The sequence below is a fragment of the Elephantulus edwardii genome, unplaced genomic scaffold (assembly GCF_000299155.1).
Source record: "Elephantulus edwardii isolate Elephantulus edwardi_28Jun2011 unplaced genomic scaffold, EleEdw1.0 scaffold00050, whole genome shotgun sequence".
Lineage (NCBI taxonomy): Eukaryota > Metazoa > Chordata > Mammalia > Macroscelidea > Macroscelididae > Elephantulus > Elephantulus edwardii.
Window position 1 is genome coordinate 14,070,554 of NW_006399800.1, and position 17,079 is coordinate 14,087,632.

The 17,079-nt window shown below is 39.1% G+C and overlaps 1 protein-coding gene across 1 annotated transcript in view; it reads left to right on the plus strand.

Moving 5' to 3' along the window:
* EPB41L4A (erythrocyte membrane protein band 4.1 like 4A) overlaps positions 1–17,079 on the plus strand; it is a 373,049-nt gene that overhangs the window by 210,448 nt on the left and 145,522 nt on the right. Inside the window, exons 5-9 of the mRNA XM_006886688.1 lie at positions 3,689–3,786; positions 5,705–5,825; positions 8,403–8,490; positions 11,387–11,475; positions 12,786–12,849. Coding sequence (XP_006886750.1) covers positions 3,689–3,786; positions 5,705–5,825; positions 8,403–8,490; positions 11,387–11,475; positions 12,786–12,849 — 460 coding nt within the window. The remainder of the gene's footprint in view (positions 1–3,688; positions 3,787–5,704; positions 5,826–8,402; positions 8,491–11,386; positions 11,476–12,785; positions 12,850–17,079) is intronic.

Consider the following 17,079-nt stretch of genomic DNA (forward strand, 5'->3'; position numbering starts at 1 on the left):
ATAGATATATATATATCATCTGGTGGATTTGAACTGTGTGCCATCGGGATTGCAGTGCAGCTTCTTACCACTAGTCCACCAGAGGTCCCTCTGTTGTTGTTGTTAGGTGCCATCAAGTTGTAGATGACTCATAGTGACCTTATGAATGAAAGGCCTGAGCACTGTTCATAGAGCTTCAAGAGGCATGCCATTTCAGAAGTGGATGCCCCTTCTGCTTCCAGGATTGTTTTAATTGGGAAGCTCCAGCAAACACTGTCCACTGTGGGTAACCACTATCGCATTTGGCATATCAGTGTCACAGTGTTCAGCATCACAGCAACCATGAGTTACCTCTGTACAGCAAATGCACAGACCAGTGCTATACCACCTGGAAGAATGTTTGACAGAAAAACAGTTTGAACCAGGCCTGAGGGCCGCAACTTAAAATCACCAACCTTGGGCGATTGGTAGAAGTCCTCAATGTCTATTTTTGGCTTTAGTTGATTGGTGCATAAATTTGAATAATTATATTAGCAGATTTTCCTTTTGTGTGTGTGGATATTATTGTAATACTGACAGTACTGTACTTTGGGAAAGATCTTGAAGTGTTCTTTTTGATGATGAATGCAACACCATTGTTTTTCTGTTTGTCATTCTCAATATAGTAGACTACATAGTTGTCAGATTAAAAATGACCAATACAAGTATATTTCAGTTCACTAATGCCTAGGATATTGATCTTTATTATGCATTCTGTTATGTTTTTGACAGCTACCAATTTTTTTAGAATCATAATTCATATATTTTATGCTCTGATTAATAATAGATGTTTTCAGCTATTTATTCTCATTTTAAGTTATGCCACATTGGCAAAGAAAGGCCCTGAGAGCTTTATTCTACCCGTGTCATTAAGGTAGATTCTACTCTGGGGAGGGAGTTCTACCCCAGGAACGTTTTGAGTGCCTTTCATCTGCTAGAGAACTATGTTAAACAATGTTAGGCTGCTGTTCATAAAGTGTCCTCCACTGACACCCATCTACTAGGAATAACCACGCTAATATATGATATTTTAATGGCAAGGCTTCCAGAAACACCCAAACTATCCCAGTATAATTGAACTCACAGAGAAATAGTAGGGGGGGGGGAATCTTTTAAAGGAGAACATATGTATCTGTGTCCCATTTCTTAAAAAATTAAAACAAAAAAACTCCAACAAACAAAACTTCAGGAAAAGGGTCTCCACATTATCAGTTGACAAAGAAAGTAGTCAAGCAACACATCTTCAGCAAGTAGGAGTAATTCTTGATTAATCTCTGCTTTGAAGCTTTTTTCTCTTGGTGTTCCTTTCCTCTCCTGCTCTCTAAGAGGAACACTGTTTATCACAAGGTAAATATAGTGTGTCTAAGTAGAGGATGTGGAACAATCCATAGACTAGAAGATAGTGATGCAGGCCTAGAAAATGAGTGTGGATAGTGGGGACAGGAGTGAAAGCCTTCATGGTTAAGCCACAGTCTTATGGTTACCTTATAGGGTGTGACCATAATCTTAATGACTAAGGAAAAGGAGTGATCTTGTTTGGTTGTTAAGAATCTTATTTACTTCTTGTTGTATACTGTAGTCACAATGTACCCATAGCTGACCCTCTAGTGGATTTTCAAGGCCAGTTAATCATATGGTAGGAGATTGCCCATCTTTCTCTCACAGAGCAGCTGGTGGATTTGAACCACATGCCTTTGGGCTGGTAGCACAACTCCTTACCATTAAGCTCCCTATTTATCTCTTTTTGTTGTTGATATGTACCATCCAGTCAGAACAAACTCATATCTGACCCTCCAGTGGATTTCCAGAGGCAGGAAATTGCATGGGAAGAGATTGCCCACCTTTATCCCGTGGAACAGCTGGTGGATTTGAACTGCAAGTCTTCAGATTGACGGTGCAGTTCCTTGACACTAGGCTACCAGGAAAGTTATTTAGGAGGGAGGTAATCTGAAAGATGGCAGGCTACTTAAGAGGGAATTTTAACAATCTAGTGAATGGGAACCTGATCTAGGGGATAGAAAGAAATGTATAGATTCCAGAGACAGCAATTTTAGTAACTGTGAGGCAGAGAGCATGGCTGGAGTGGTTACAATTGTTGTCTTCCTCTTATCTAGACACCTGGAAGATGGTAATACCCTTTATTTAAACCTGCATTGAGGAAAATACAGAGTTAGGCTGATCTTCACTCAGGCTTTATGACTGCCATCTAAATTGCCACCAATATTTTGGAAACAATCATTGTAGCATTTTGAGAAGAAAAGTTTTACAACAGCTGATTTTAAAAATTTGCTTTTTAAAAATTTTCCCCCTATCCTTATCCTTGCTAATGACAAGAGTTCATTGTGCAAAGAAAGAGAAATCATGAAAGGAGAGCCTGGAATGTGAAAATGTGTGTGTGTGTGTGTGTGTGTGTGCGCGCGCGCGCGCGCGCGCGCGTGTATAAGTGATGATAGCCAGAGATGACATTTTTGGTTCATTGTTTACTTGATAATCTTGAACTTTTTTTCATCTTACTGGCCAAAAGGCTGAGTAAGGAAAAAACTTGTTTCTATGTGCCGTGGAGTCAGAACTGGTTCAAAGCTGACTGTCTGGCAGGTTTTCAGAGGCCATAAATTACACAGGAGGAAATTGTCCATCTTTCTCCAATGGAGCAGCTGATAGATTCGAACCACATACTTTTATGTTGGTAACACAACTCATTACCACTGTGTCACCAGAGAAGGTGATGATCAAAGAGAAACTACTCAAAAAGTAAATTCTAGTTACCGTTGCTCAAGGTCCTGATTGAGAGAATCCCAGGGTTAGGTTGCCAAGATTCTAATTCTGGGTTTGCTGCTTAACCAGTTGATTATCTCTTATTAGTTTCTTCACCTGTAAAATGGAGATGCTAATAGTACTGGCTCATTTTGAAGGCTTGCATAGATTTTTATATGTAACCTACTTCGTTATTTTTATTTATTTAGAATAGTGTGGGGTACTGTTTCGTCAGGCAATATGGACTGAAAATCTGCAGATAATGGACAAATCTAAAATAGTAAGATTAATGGAAGTACCCTGTAATGACCTTTTCATACCTGTCTACAGGATTTTAGTGTCTATAGATAGCACTTGTAATTTATGTTGGGGCCTTGTAATTTGTTTCTCTCAGTAAAAGCATGTCACAAGTAGTGGAACTAGTAGTAATGATAATGGAGATAATAGCTTATATTTAACCTTCATATCGGTGAGGAGATGGGCTTTTAGAGAAGTTCAGAAGCAGCCTCAGGCCACAGAGCTGGTGAGTATTAGCCGAGGGGCCAGGCTGGCAGTCTGATCTTGTACCCAGTCAGGTACATTCAGATCGGTCCTGTTCTCTCAACAGCTGTCTCCCCCAAAGAGTAGAGAGTTGCTATAATTTCATTAAAGGTGATTGGATGCTCCCTTGATTATCGAGGTCTGAACCTTTGACTTTGAGTACTGTTCTCGTATATCGTAGAATTGTATCTGACCCATAGCAGACCCTCTGGTGGGTTTTCAGAAGCAGTAATCATGGGAGGAGATTGCCCATCCTTCTCTCTCGGAGCAGCTGATGGCCTCGAACTGTGCCTTTGGGATTACAATGCAGCTTCTTGATACTGGGCCACCAAAGTGTAGAATACCATTAATTTTTTTTTTCTCCTTTCTTTTTTAGATATCAGTTTTTCTTGCAAGTGAAGCAAGACGTCCTCCAGGGCCGGCTGCCCTGCCCCATCAACACTGCAGCTCAGCTGGGAGCTTATGCCATCCAGTGTAGGTTCTGCTTAAGTAGAGTTGATTTAAAAATGTCTAGAGAAAGATAACTGGATTTTCTTGTTGTAAAACTATAGATAACAAAACACTTGGTAATTCAACATGTTTTATGAATACAATCCTGAAACCCAGTTACACCAGTAATTTGTACAACCATTATCAATATCTGTTTCCAAATTTTGCATCACCATGAATAGAAGCAACTCAATACTTCCTAGAAACAGATACTCCCTCCCCACCCTGCCTCCACACACACTTGGTACAAAAACAAACAAAACTCCAACTTATTTGTCAAGTTGATTCTGAAGCCTAGTGCTGCTATAAGACAGAGTAGAGCTGCCTGTCCGGATATTGAAGGCTGTACTATAATCTTTGTGGAATCAGGCTGTCACAGCTTTCTCCTGTGAAACTGCTCATGGATTTGAACCATTGGGCTTTCATTTAGCAGTTGGGTGCTTTAATCATTGTGCAGCCAGGACTCGTCTTGCTCTTGATAACTACTATTAAACTCTAGTCTCTATGCATTTGCCAGAATGCTATTAGAATCCTCATTAGTAGACACTATTTCAAGATTTCATCTCGTGTACTTTGGATATACTATCAGGAGGTCCTACTCTCAGAAAAGGGCCTCATACTTGCTAAAGAAGGAAAAATAAAACACACTTCTGAAGCTGTAAACTGAATGGGAGGAGATGGCCCATCTTTCTGCCTTGAAACCACTAGGAGATTCGAACCAAGAGAGAAGAATAGACTTGGGCTTAGCATTGCAGCTCCCTGTGGCATCAGCCACAAGCTTTTCTTTTTAAAAGTAAAGGGTCAGTGGAAAAAAGGAAGACTCTCAAAGAGATCGATTGACAGACACACTAGCTTCAACAAAGGATTCAAACACAGCAAGGAGTGTGAAGATGGCATAGGAACAGGCAGTGTTTAGTCCTGTTGTATCAGGTCACTATGAGATAGACTGCCTTGACATCTAATGACACAAGTTAGACCATTTATCTTTCTGTGATTGACTTACTTCACCCAGCTTAATGTTTTCAAGGTTCAAGATAGATAGGGACCAAGTTTTACAGCATGGTCCTTATTTTTGCAAGCCAACAATAATTTGGAAAAACGTTCTAGTGATTAAAATCACATTGGGTTGAGTCTTGAAAGGTGGGTTAACATAGGAGGTGAATGTTTTGAAGACATAGTGAGTTTTCTGGCTCCCTTTCCCTTTGTGTGAAATTTAAGAGTGTTACATGTAGCATTCTGTCACATTTCCAGGATGTTATTTGTCATGTTTCCAGGATGTTATTTGGGGTAAATACATTTTGATTCACATGCATTATCTCTTGACATCATTATCAGAGAGTATATTGAGGTCATGGTTGTTTTTTTTACACCTCTAGTATTTCTAATGTATGCATTCTAAATTTTGTTTGTAATTTTTTAGTCTATATAATTAATTAAAATAATTGAAATTAAAGTTAATGTGATTATATTCTCTAGGAAAGCAAAAATACAGAACTTACATTTTTGTTTTTATTTCTAGTATCCACATATATGTTATAAAAAGTATTTATTAAATACATTTTTATTTTATGCTGGGTTAATTATAACGTTTGCGTACATTTTTTCACAACAGGTCTTTCCCATTTCCTTGACCCATTCCTCCCTCTAGCCATCAAATTGTGTGATCCTATTATTAGCACCCTTCCCATCCTCACCCCTCTGCTCCTACCCTGTACCCCCTTGGATCCTCATACACATTTTAATAGTTATTTTTCTATTTCTACAATAATGGTCTTGCATTGTTAATCAGAAGTATTTTATTAAACTTATTTTTATTATTATATATGAATTAATTAACAGTTAAACATTTAGAGAACATGTTTCCTAACATAGAAAAAAAATAGATTTTTCTTTTTCTTCCCAGCTGAACTTGGCGACTATGACCCATATAAGCATACTGCAGGATATGTCTCAGAGTACCGTTTTGTTCCCGATCAGAAGGAAGAACTTGAAGAAGCCATAGAAAGGATTCATAAAACTATAATGTAAGAGTCATTTTATGTTTCATTATCCACTAATTATTTCTGTGTGCTATTGGCAGGCACAAGAAAAATACTTAGAATGAAAAATTCTTCACCTTCTAGGACGCATTGTTCATAGAGTCACTATGAGTAACACTCGGCTCAGCGAGTTAACAAAAACATCAACAGCACTAAAATGCTCAGACAACACAATAATTTATAAAGTCTAAATGAGAAAACATGTTCCATAACCAGCAATACTTGGCATGACATTTTGTTCCATGACCTTTTGGATTTCTCAGCATTCATAGTTTTTCCTAGAAAATTTATGTGCATATGCCTTTATATTAATGGAAGTATTCTTTCTGTATTTTATTTTACAAACTTTTTTTTTTTAGTCACCAGGGCATTATAAAAAAGTATTTTTCTTAACTACAAATATGTTTCTTACCTACAAAAATGAACTACAAATGCCTTAATGCAGTCTGTATTTTACCTGTCTTATATTTTTGAAACCTTCAATTTTAGCTGTCCTATTCAGTTTATATCCGTAAATCCAGAAATGGTGATGACACCAGTGTAAAGATTCTGTGGGTATTATGTTAACATTGGAATATATGTGCTCCCATAGTAGGATTTTCCATTAAGGATATACATCATTGACATTTTAATTAGAATTATTTTGGTTAAATCCTCTAAACTGTTTTACGGCTTTCTAGATAATAACATTTCTCTTGGATTTGCTTGGTTTCGGATCCATTATAGTTAAGAACAAAGTGTAGAATAGATGGGTCAACAAAAATGTTTGCCTAAAGGAACTGTTTCAGTGAGTAGAAGCAGAAGTCAATTGCTGAATTACAATCAGAGAAACCAGGCTCTCCATCTTATATTAGCATGCACTAGAAGGCTCTCCAGCCTGATTATAGAGTCCTTCGTTTTAAGATTTTACTGAAGTGGATTCTAAGAGAGTACTTGCTATAACATTATGAAGGGCAGTGTGTTTGGTGCATTCTGAGAATACTAATTCTACTGGGAGTTTCAAAGTACAATTTTATTTTTAAATTATCAAGGAGCTATGATCCAGGGGCCTTATATGTGCTTTATGTGGTGATGTTAACAATGTGACTCTTATTTCTGAGAAAACAAAGCTTGGTCCCAGTTTGGTATTTTTCTTGTATCTAGTTTGTAATGGATATTCTTCCTGGATATCCAAAGTATAATATTGCTGAGTCCCCAGCCACTGAACCGAGACTGAAATAGGAATGTGTCAATGCACGAAAGTAAGAGTTGTTCTCCAAAAGTCTTAGGTCCTTTTGTTAATCATGAAAATCTCACTTTCTTCCCCACTTTTTGTGATACACAGAGAGTTTCACTTATCCACACAGATTCCTGGAAGATGCTCATTTTTGCTAGAAATCTTTGGTAATTTCTGTGTCTTCTGGTAGCCAAATGGTTAAGTAGTTGTGCTGTCAACCCAATGGCAGGTGGTTTGAATCCACCAATTGTTTTGGGGAGGAAATATGGACAGTGTCCTCCTCTGCAGCTTTCAGCCTCTGAAAACCCACTGGAGGCTTAGCTATGAGTTGTTTCTGACTTGGCAATGAGTTGTTTTACTTTTGTTTTCACCAGTGACGATTTCGGGAAGATTTCTGCACTTGAAATGGAGAGAAAAATGACATTTTAAAAATTTTCAAATGCTGATTGCTTTTGAAGTACACACATGCTCAGATGCTACTGTGACCTAACTTGGGCTAGAGGGGGACCATTCTCTCTTTTTGCCCATACATCTTAATTTCCTTTCTTCTGCGGGAGAGGTCTAGTACACAAAGATATTTTACTCTTTGCAAAGGGTATGTCTTAATGAGAGTGCTTGTAGCCTCAACAACTTCCTGGGGGAGAAACTGAGGACTTTTAATAGATGTTAGGACATTTGGGAGGAGCTTTTACGGTACTTGGCTCCTAACCAGAAAGCTAGTGGTTCAAACTCATCATTCCCTCCACTGGAGAAAAATGTGGCAGTCAACTTGCATGAAGGTTCACAACCTTGGAAATCCTGTGGGACAGTTCTCCCTCTCTTGGATGGTCCTTTGAGTAAAAATTGATATGACGACAGTAGGTTTAGTTTAGTCCACTGGGGACTTGGTTATGTGGCATAGTTGGTATGGAGTTGTGCTGCTAACACAAAGTCCACATTTCTCTGTTAGTTCGAGTCTGCCAGCAGCTATGAATGAGGAAGATGGGTGATCTCCTCCTTTTGACATACATTTTTGGAAACCCTGTGGGGGGGGGGTTCAGATATGAGTCATTTCTGATTCAAAGACAATAAGTGAGTGATCCCCTCAGAGTATTAAAATTTTGTTACCAAGAAGTCAGGGACCTTGAGAAAATGCAAAGACATTTATTTGCATTACAACAAAGGATTATTTCTCTTCCCCGTGCAATTTACTGCTTCTGAAAACCCACTGGAGGATCAGTTATGAGTTGGTTCTGAGCCAACAGTATGCAACAACAATGGAATAAAGATGGTTTATGTTCCCTGGGAGTGCAGTAGCTATCAGTAAAGTAAGGCTTTCTGGTTTTTTTCTTTGTTGTTGGGAATAGGGGTCAAGCTCCTTCAGAAGCTGAGCTGAATTACTTGAGGACTGCCAGGTCCCTGGAAATGTATGGTGCTGACCTCCATCCTGTCTATGTGAGTAACATTTAATTAACACAAAATATTTTAAGCTGATGACATTTTTCTTTAAAAGTCACTGAAACTCCCAAAGGAAAGCTGCAGTCGTGTTATAGAGCAAGCAGATGATACTTTTTTTTTATCTGTGCTTCTTTGAATTCAGAACATCTCTTGTGTGGATTAAACCCTAATGAGTTTTGCATAAAAGGCTGTGATTATATTTTCATGTGTAGAAAACAATTAACTGGGCTTGAAAACACAATCTGGATAACAGTTCCAAAGGGCTTCGTCTAAACGTCAAAACGATTTAAAATTGGTCTGTAATTGATTGTTGTAGACAGAAAACATGAGGGTTTTCCAAAAATAGACTTTATGGCTGAAAAACATTTATGAAACGATTTGGCAGGTAAAGTAAGCATTAGGCTGCAGGCCAAGGTACAGTTGTGGGTGGTTCTGTGTTGGATGTGTAAGTTCTGTCCATTATAAGGTCACTACTACCTGCTCTTGGTATCACTGCATTAATAGAAATGTTTTGCATATTTTCTCCAGGGAATAATGAAAACTTGCCAAATATAGCCCGTGAGCAATTACAGTGAGTCTGTGTGAGTGTTCTGGATCCTGGCCTCAGCCTTTGAGCCAGCTGTCTAAAGCTACCAATTGATTATTCTGTGCCAGAGAGACTGAAATGCCATTGCCTTTGATTTAAACGAGTTTAGTTAGCTGTAGTCACATTTGATTATTTGAGAGAAGGCATCAAGTGCCTTCATCTTCATAGGAAATGAATTGCTAAAGATTATATGGAGACTTTTTTATTTGTCAGTTGGATCACAGAACTCAATTTTTAAGGAACCTTGATAAAACTTCCTTTCACTAATGCATATAACTCACTCGTGTATCTTGTAATGTCTTTTGCTCATCAAGGTTTCCTAAAACAAGAAATCATCTCACAGTAATTTAAAGCACTAGAAGCATTCCTGAGGTTGTACTAATTCGGTGATTTAAAAAGGGTCCTGATTGGGGAAGGTAGCAATTCCTCTGATCTTAGATTCTTCTTACTATGGTGTGGAACTTTCCCCTCCCAACCACATTAATCTTGAGGTTTTCAGTTATTTGGTGTTTGGGGTGTTTTTGTTTTGTTTTGTTTTTTACAATTCTTTAGCATCTTGATAAAGAGAGATTATCTTGCAAAATGCTTTTGCATTTGTGTAATGTTTATCCTAATTGAAAGAAATTTTGGTTTTTGGTGAGAATTTATGGCAGATGATCTGGATTTGTTAGAACTGTCCATACATTCCTCTAGGATTGAATTTTTAGAGTTGAAAATGGGTAACAGCTGACATTCTTTCAAAGCATATTGATTGTTTTATGGTCCTTGTGAGAATAATTTTGCAAATTACTGTTTGAATAGAAACATCATTAATACAAGCAGGCAGTTTTGTACATGTCCTTGGTGGCCTCTCTACCTGTGACTTTTTCATTTCAGGATTCCATTTTCATCATTGAAATTTGCCTTTGCTTGGATATTAAGGGTCTCTAGATCCTGGATAAGACAGATTGACACAGTAATTGGGGTCATGGGGGTAGGTGTGCCAGAGACAGTGAAACTGGCTCAGGATAGAGCAGGCTTCAGAGCTATTATGCATGGGGTCACTATGAATTGCAAGCAACTCAACTGTACATAAAAATAAACAGTAGATCCTCAGTGAGGATTGAAACAGTGACTACAATGCACTTTTATATGATGAAGAGTGTAGCAATGACTCAGCAGGGGGCAGGGTTCAGGTCTGTTGTTCATAGGGTTACTATGAATTGTAGTTGACCTGATGGTACCCAACAACAATGAATTTTTGCCAGAGCTCTAGTAGTGTAGTGCATAATATACTGCGTTGCTAATCAAAAAGTCTTTAGTTCAAATCTGTCTAATAATTCCATGGGAGAAAGATGGACAGTAGCCTCTTAAAAATATTTACAGACTTGAAGGAGGGTTGCTGTAGGTCAGAATTGACTTGACAAGAATGGATTTATCTTTACTAGATTATTTAATTTTTAAATATCTTAACCATAAATGGAAGAGAGAGTATAATTAGAGAATCCATGCGTGAAGGCATTTAGCCACCTGGATACCCTGCACAGGGTGATGGCAGAAAAGACCACATAATTGTCCACATCAGAGACGGAGATCCAGATGGACCATTTGAAGGGACCCTTCATAAGCTAGTGGTTTTCTATCCCTGCTTGCCCAGGAGACGTGCCTGCAGCTTTTTTTTTTAAATGCTTACAATACCTAGGCCTCATTACTAGAGATTCTGATATAATTGGTTGCCATGACATCGAGGCATCAGCACTTAAAGCTACACAGGTGATTCCAATTAATGGGCACCACACTTGAATCCCACAGATATTAGCAGCATGGGGTGACTTGTTTAGGCTGCAGATTGATAGCCCAGCTTCCTTTTAGTTAGCTGCAGTTACAAGTGTGAATTAATTTAAGACATAAATGTTAAGACTTCGGAAAAATTAACAACAAACCAGTTATTCTAGCTTTACTAGTTAAACATGTTGCAAAGAAAGGCTATAACTTGGAGAGAGGCATCATGCTAGGAAAGTTGGAGGGTCGACAAAAGAGAAGACCCTCAACCGGATATATTGACACAGTCCTTGCAACACTGGGCTCGAGTATGTCAGAAATGATGAGGATAGCACAGCATTCAGATTTTTTGTTCATAGAGTCACTGGGAGTCATTCTCAACTAATGGCTTCTAACAACAGCATCTAGTGTTCTAAACAGATTATCTTTCAAATACTGTACCCACCGTTAGTGCAACAGACTTATGTTCACATAGCCCAATGCTGTTTGACAAAGAGCATTTACAGGAATAAATTGATGACTATAGACATATGCTTGGTTTTGCAGGGAGAAAACAAGTCTGAGTATTTCTTAGGATTAACTCCAGTTGGTGTTGTTGTCTACAAGAGTAAAAAGCAAGTGGGGAAGTATTTCTGGTAGGTATAACTTGAAAGCAGAATTGATGTGAAAGTTATGAAATAATAGGTATGCTGGGGTTATGAGGCTGTGTATGAATGAAAGGAATTGGTTGGGGGGGAACTATGTACCTCTATAATGGTTGGTAAAGAAATAATTGACACCCAGGACAGCTTAATATGTACTTTTCTCTACAAACTTTATGTAATAGCTTCCTTAACACTTTTGTCCATGGACACAGTGTATATAGTAAGATTGTCAGCCCATCTCGAGGCCTTACAAGACATCTGTATCCTTGTGCACTGTGAGCTGATTCTAAAGAGGATGTTGGGAAGTCTATAACCTTGTACGTACACTTTTCATCAGTAGGCAGTATTGATCATTAGGCTGACAACGTGATGATAAAGGAAGAAAAGATGGAAGTTGTTAAAGATTTCATTTGACTTGTATTCACAGTCAGCACCAATGAAGCAGTGATTAGGAAATCAAAACACGTGTTGTGTTGAGAAAATCTGCTGCCAAAGACCACTTTCAAGCGCTAATGAGTAAAGATGCTCGTTTAAAGATTAAGATTCAGCTGATCCAATGGATGGTATTTTCAGTTGTTTCGTATTATTGTGGAAGTTGGACCATGAAAAAAGAAAATCAAAGAACTGACACTTTTGAATTGTAGTGTTAGTGAAGAGTCCTGACTATCTCCTGGACCACCAGAGGAGTAAACACATCTGTCTTGGAAACAGTAAAACTGGGGGTGCTAATTGGTGGTGACGATGATGAAACTTTACCCCATGTACTTTGGGCTTGTTGCCAGGGTGGACCAGTCCCTAGAAAGATGGAGGATTAGTGAAGGAGAGAAAGCCTGATAAGATGATTGACATTGTGACTGTAATGTGAAGACAGTGAGAACGACACAAGATGGGGCAAAATTTTATTCTGTTGACCATAGTTAGTGAGGTGGGGTTGACTCAGTGACACCTAACAACAACATAACCCTAGACCTTCTTACCATATGACTTCACGTCCAGTTACAAAGTTGCCTTTGGAGAAATGGTCAGCCATTGAAAACTTTTGGGGCAACAGTTCTCATCTGGTACATTTGGAGTCACCATAAATTGGAGTCAATCGGTTTTGTTTTATTTTTTACTACAAATTTATTGGCGGAAAATGAAATCAGAATTTTGTTCAGGGGTATTTTCAGAGGAAGGGAAAAAGAATACTCTGTACTTAGGGATGAAGTATATTGACTACTATTAAGCAATCTTTTTCACTGGATACTACTCTGAATTTCTTAACAATTTTAAATAATAAAAACATCTGCTTTGTTTTTCAGGCCTCGGATTACAAAGGTTCACTTCAAGGAGACTCAGTTTGAACTCAGAGTCCTGGGAAAAGATGTAAGTTTTGTTTAGCATTTAGCTAAAGGAAGAGAGAAAGTATTTCCTGCTCATTTATAACTAAATATACCATGAAACAAACTGCTGATTTTCTTTCCAGCTGCAGCCAGATGGAACACGATTCCGATTTTCTGATTCATGTGCCTAACTTCTCAATGAAGGGAAGGGAAACTGAATAGGAATGAATGAGATGAGAATGAAGAAATGTCATTTTAATTTTAGTTAAAGAGGAAAAATCTTCCAGGTCCAGAAAGGAATAGGAAGTTGTTGTTGTTGTTGTTTTTGTTATGTGCCGTCAAGTTGCTTGCAAATCATAGCGACCCTGTGTACGACAGCCCTAAACTCCGCTCTGTCCTGTGCCAATCGCACAGTCTCTGACACTCCCATCCCAATTATCCCAGTCACTGAATCAATCCACCTCACAGAGGGCCTTCCTCTCCTGCGCTGTCCCTCCACCCTCCCCAGCATGATGTCCCTCTGCATGGACTGGTCCCTCCTTACAACATGTCCAAAGTATGTCAGACGAAGCCCCAGAATCCTTGCCTCCTAGGAGTAGCCTGGTTTAACCCTCTCTAGGACAAATCTATTTGTTTTCCTAGCAGTCCATGGTACTCTTAATACTCTTCTCCAGCACCACACCTCAAAGGCATCAATTCTCCTTCTTTCCTCCTTGGTCATTGTCCAACTCTCTGATGCATAACAAGTGATTGCAAAGACCATGGCCTGTATCAGACACACCTTTGTCTCCAGAGAGACACCACTGCTCTTCAGCACTTTGGAGAGGTCCCTAACAGCAGACTTTCCCATGGCAATGCGCCTTTTAATTTCCTGGCTACTGGTGTCAAGAGTGTTGATTGTGGAGCCAAGCAAACTAAAGTTGTGTACAATCTCAATCTCTTCACCATCCATCCTGCTGCTGCCAATTGGTCCAGTGGTGAGAATCTTTGTCTTCTTGACATTGAGCTTCAATCCATATTGGAGGCTGCAGTCCTTGACCCTCTACTGCAAGCACTTCAGGTCCTCCTCAGTTTCAGCAAGCAGGGTTGTGTCGTCTGCATAACGCAGATTGTTGATAAATCATAGACCTATCTTGACCCCACATTTCTGCTCATAGAGCCCAGCCTCCCGGGTAATCTGTTCTGCATACATGTTGAAAAGGTATGGAGACAGGATGCATCCCTGGCATACGCCCTTCCCAATTTTGAACCATGCGCTGTTCCTTTGCTCTGTTCTGACGACTGCTTCCTGGTCGAAGTATAGGTTTCACATTAGCACGATCAAGTGTTCTGGGATTCCCATTCTTCTCAGAGTCAGCCACAGTTTCTTATTATCCACACAGTCAAATACCTTTGCATAGTCAATGAAACACAGATAGACATTCCTCTGGTATTCTCTGCTTTCAGCTAAGATCCATCTAACATCAGCTACAATATCCCTAGTACCATGACCCCTTCTAAACCCAGCCTGGACTTCTGGCAGTTCTCTGCTGATGTGCTGTTCCAGTCATTTTTGGATGATCTTCAGCAGAATCTTGCTTGCATGTGAAATCAATGAGATTGTTCTATAGTTTCCACACTCTGCGGGGGCACCTTTCTTTGGGATGGGAAGAAATACAGATCTCTTCCAGTCAGTTGGCCAAGAGATTGTTCTCCAGATTTCTTGGCACAACTTGGTGAGCACGTCCAGGGCAGCATCTGTTAACTGAAATATGTCAATTGGTATACCGTCTATTCCTGGGGCCTTATTTTTTGCCATTTCCTTCAAAGCAACCTGAACTTCTTCTTTCATCAACATAGGCTCTTGCTCATATGTTGTTTCATGAAATTCTTCTGTGTCTGCCAATTCCTTTCGATACAGTGATTCAGTATATTCTTTCCATCTTCTTTTCATACTCCCTGGATCATTTAACATTCTGCCTAAAGCATCCTTGATTATAGCAACTCGAGCTTTGAATTTGTTCTTCAGTTCCTTGTGTTTAAGAAATGCTGAGTGAGTTCTGCCTTTTTGATTTTCTGACTCCAACTCCTTGCACATTTCATTGTAATATTTCGCTTTGTCATCACGTGCTGCCTTTTGAAATCTTCTATTCAACTCTTTAGTATCTTGAATTCTTCCATGTGCTTTGGCTTCTCTGCACTCCAGTGCAATTTTCACAGTCTCTTCTGACATCCATTTTGGTCTTCCCTTCCTCTTCTGTCTTTGCAATGACCATTTGCACTCTTCCTGGATGATACCCTTGATATCCTCCCACAACTCATCTGGTCTTCGCTCATTAGTGTTCAAGGCCTCAAACCTGTTCCTGAGATGGTTCTGAAATTCAGGTGGGATAGACTAAAAATCATATTTAGTTGTCATTATTAGCAGATTATAATTATTAATAATATTATAATTATTAATGCATTATTATAAGCACTTGGTTTCTAACAGAAAAGTTGGTGGTTTGAACCCACCTGTTGACTCTGTGAGCTGTGATCTCTTCCTGTAAAGACTGTAGTGAGTGCTATTGAGTTGATTCAGGCTTACCGTAGCCCTATATGGCAGATTAGAACTGCCCCATGGGGATTCTTAGACTGATCTTTATGGAAAGAATTTATCTTCATATTTTTTTCTTTCACACAGCAACTGGTGGAGTTGAACCCTTCACCTTTTTGTTAACCAGGGCTTTTCAGTAGATATTGTTGTGTGTACCAGTGAGTCAGAACTGATTAATCACTTTCCTTCCAGTGTGTTTTCAGAGGCAGTAAATAAAATGGGAAGAGATTGCCTATCTCTCTCCCACAGAGCAGCTGGTGGATTCAAACCGCATGTCTTTGGGTTGGCACTGTGACTTCTTACCACTAAACCATCAGAGCTTCCTTTGGTAAAAACTACAGTCTTGAAACCCTAAGTTCTACTTTGTCACAGACATCCATTAGTTCTAATTTCTCATAGTTCACTGTGAGCCATAATTCGCCTTCATAACAGCTGACAGTAATAGCAATTATTGATAGTGTAACTTGCTGTTTAATACTCTATAAGGGCTTAGACTCTCCAAAGTGCTGAAGAACCATTATATCAGTTTAGTGTACCTGATCCAAGCTGTGATATTTTCAGTTGCTTCCAGTGCTTTTGAAAGTTGGACAATGAATAAGAATGACAGAAGAATCACTGCACGTGAACTGTGGCATTGTAGATGATGACTGAATATTCCGTAGAGTGTCAAAAAGAACAAACAGGTCTGTCTTGGAGGAAGTGCCACTTGGTTACTACTTGGAGGCAAGCGTGTTGAAACTTGGACTCATGATTTGGGCACATTGAAAGGGACCATGCCTTGGAAAAAGACATCATGATGGGAAAAGTGGAGGATGAGAGAAGGGCCCTCAACAAGGTGGATTGACACAGTTAACAATGAGCTTGAATGTATCATAAATCATAAAGATGGAGCAAGATAGGTAAGGTTCAGATCTACTGTTCAGAGGGTCGTTGTGAGGCCTAGACAGTTCAGTGGCATTTAACAATGACGACAACATGGAGGTAAGATTACTCTCATAAGGGTTTAGTCTACATACGGGATTAAAAAGTTATTTGCTTCAAGATTAACTAATAGACTGGAAGGAAGGACACTCTCCTCTTTACTTTGTTGAACTTGGTAGATAAACCAGTGCTTTCAAAGGAGGATGTCAGGAGCAGTGGCAAGGTGCTAATGTTGGTTTTGCATCTTGTTGGTGTCCTCCAACGCTGTGTGGGGAAAGGACACTGTGTTTGTCAGTGCCTGGAGAGTCACTCAAGCATTGGCAGGCAGTTTTTAGTGAACTGGACAAAAAGAAGGCATAGATGTAAAAGTTTCTTTTTAGTCTTCTCATGGAAACAACATTTTCATGAAATAGTATTTCAGTTGATCTGATAAATGAAGGTAGATGTGATGTAGAAGAATCAGCCTTTATGTTTTTGAACCTAAGTGAATAGAGTTGAATTGGCTTTCTTCTTGACGTATCTCAGATATCTAAGTAAAAAAAAAGTATGTTCAGCTTTATATGCATTATTAGAGATACAGACAAGGCACATATGTAACAGGAAGAGTGCAGACAGTCATTACAAAGACAGAAGAGGAAGAAAAGACCAAAATGGATGTCAGAACAGACTCTGAAGATGGCACTGGAGCGTAGAGAAGCCAAAGCACAAGGAAGAATTCAAGATACTAAAGAGCTGAACAGAAGATTCCAAAAGGCTGCTCGGAATGACAAAGCAAAA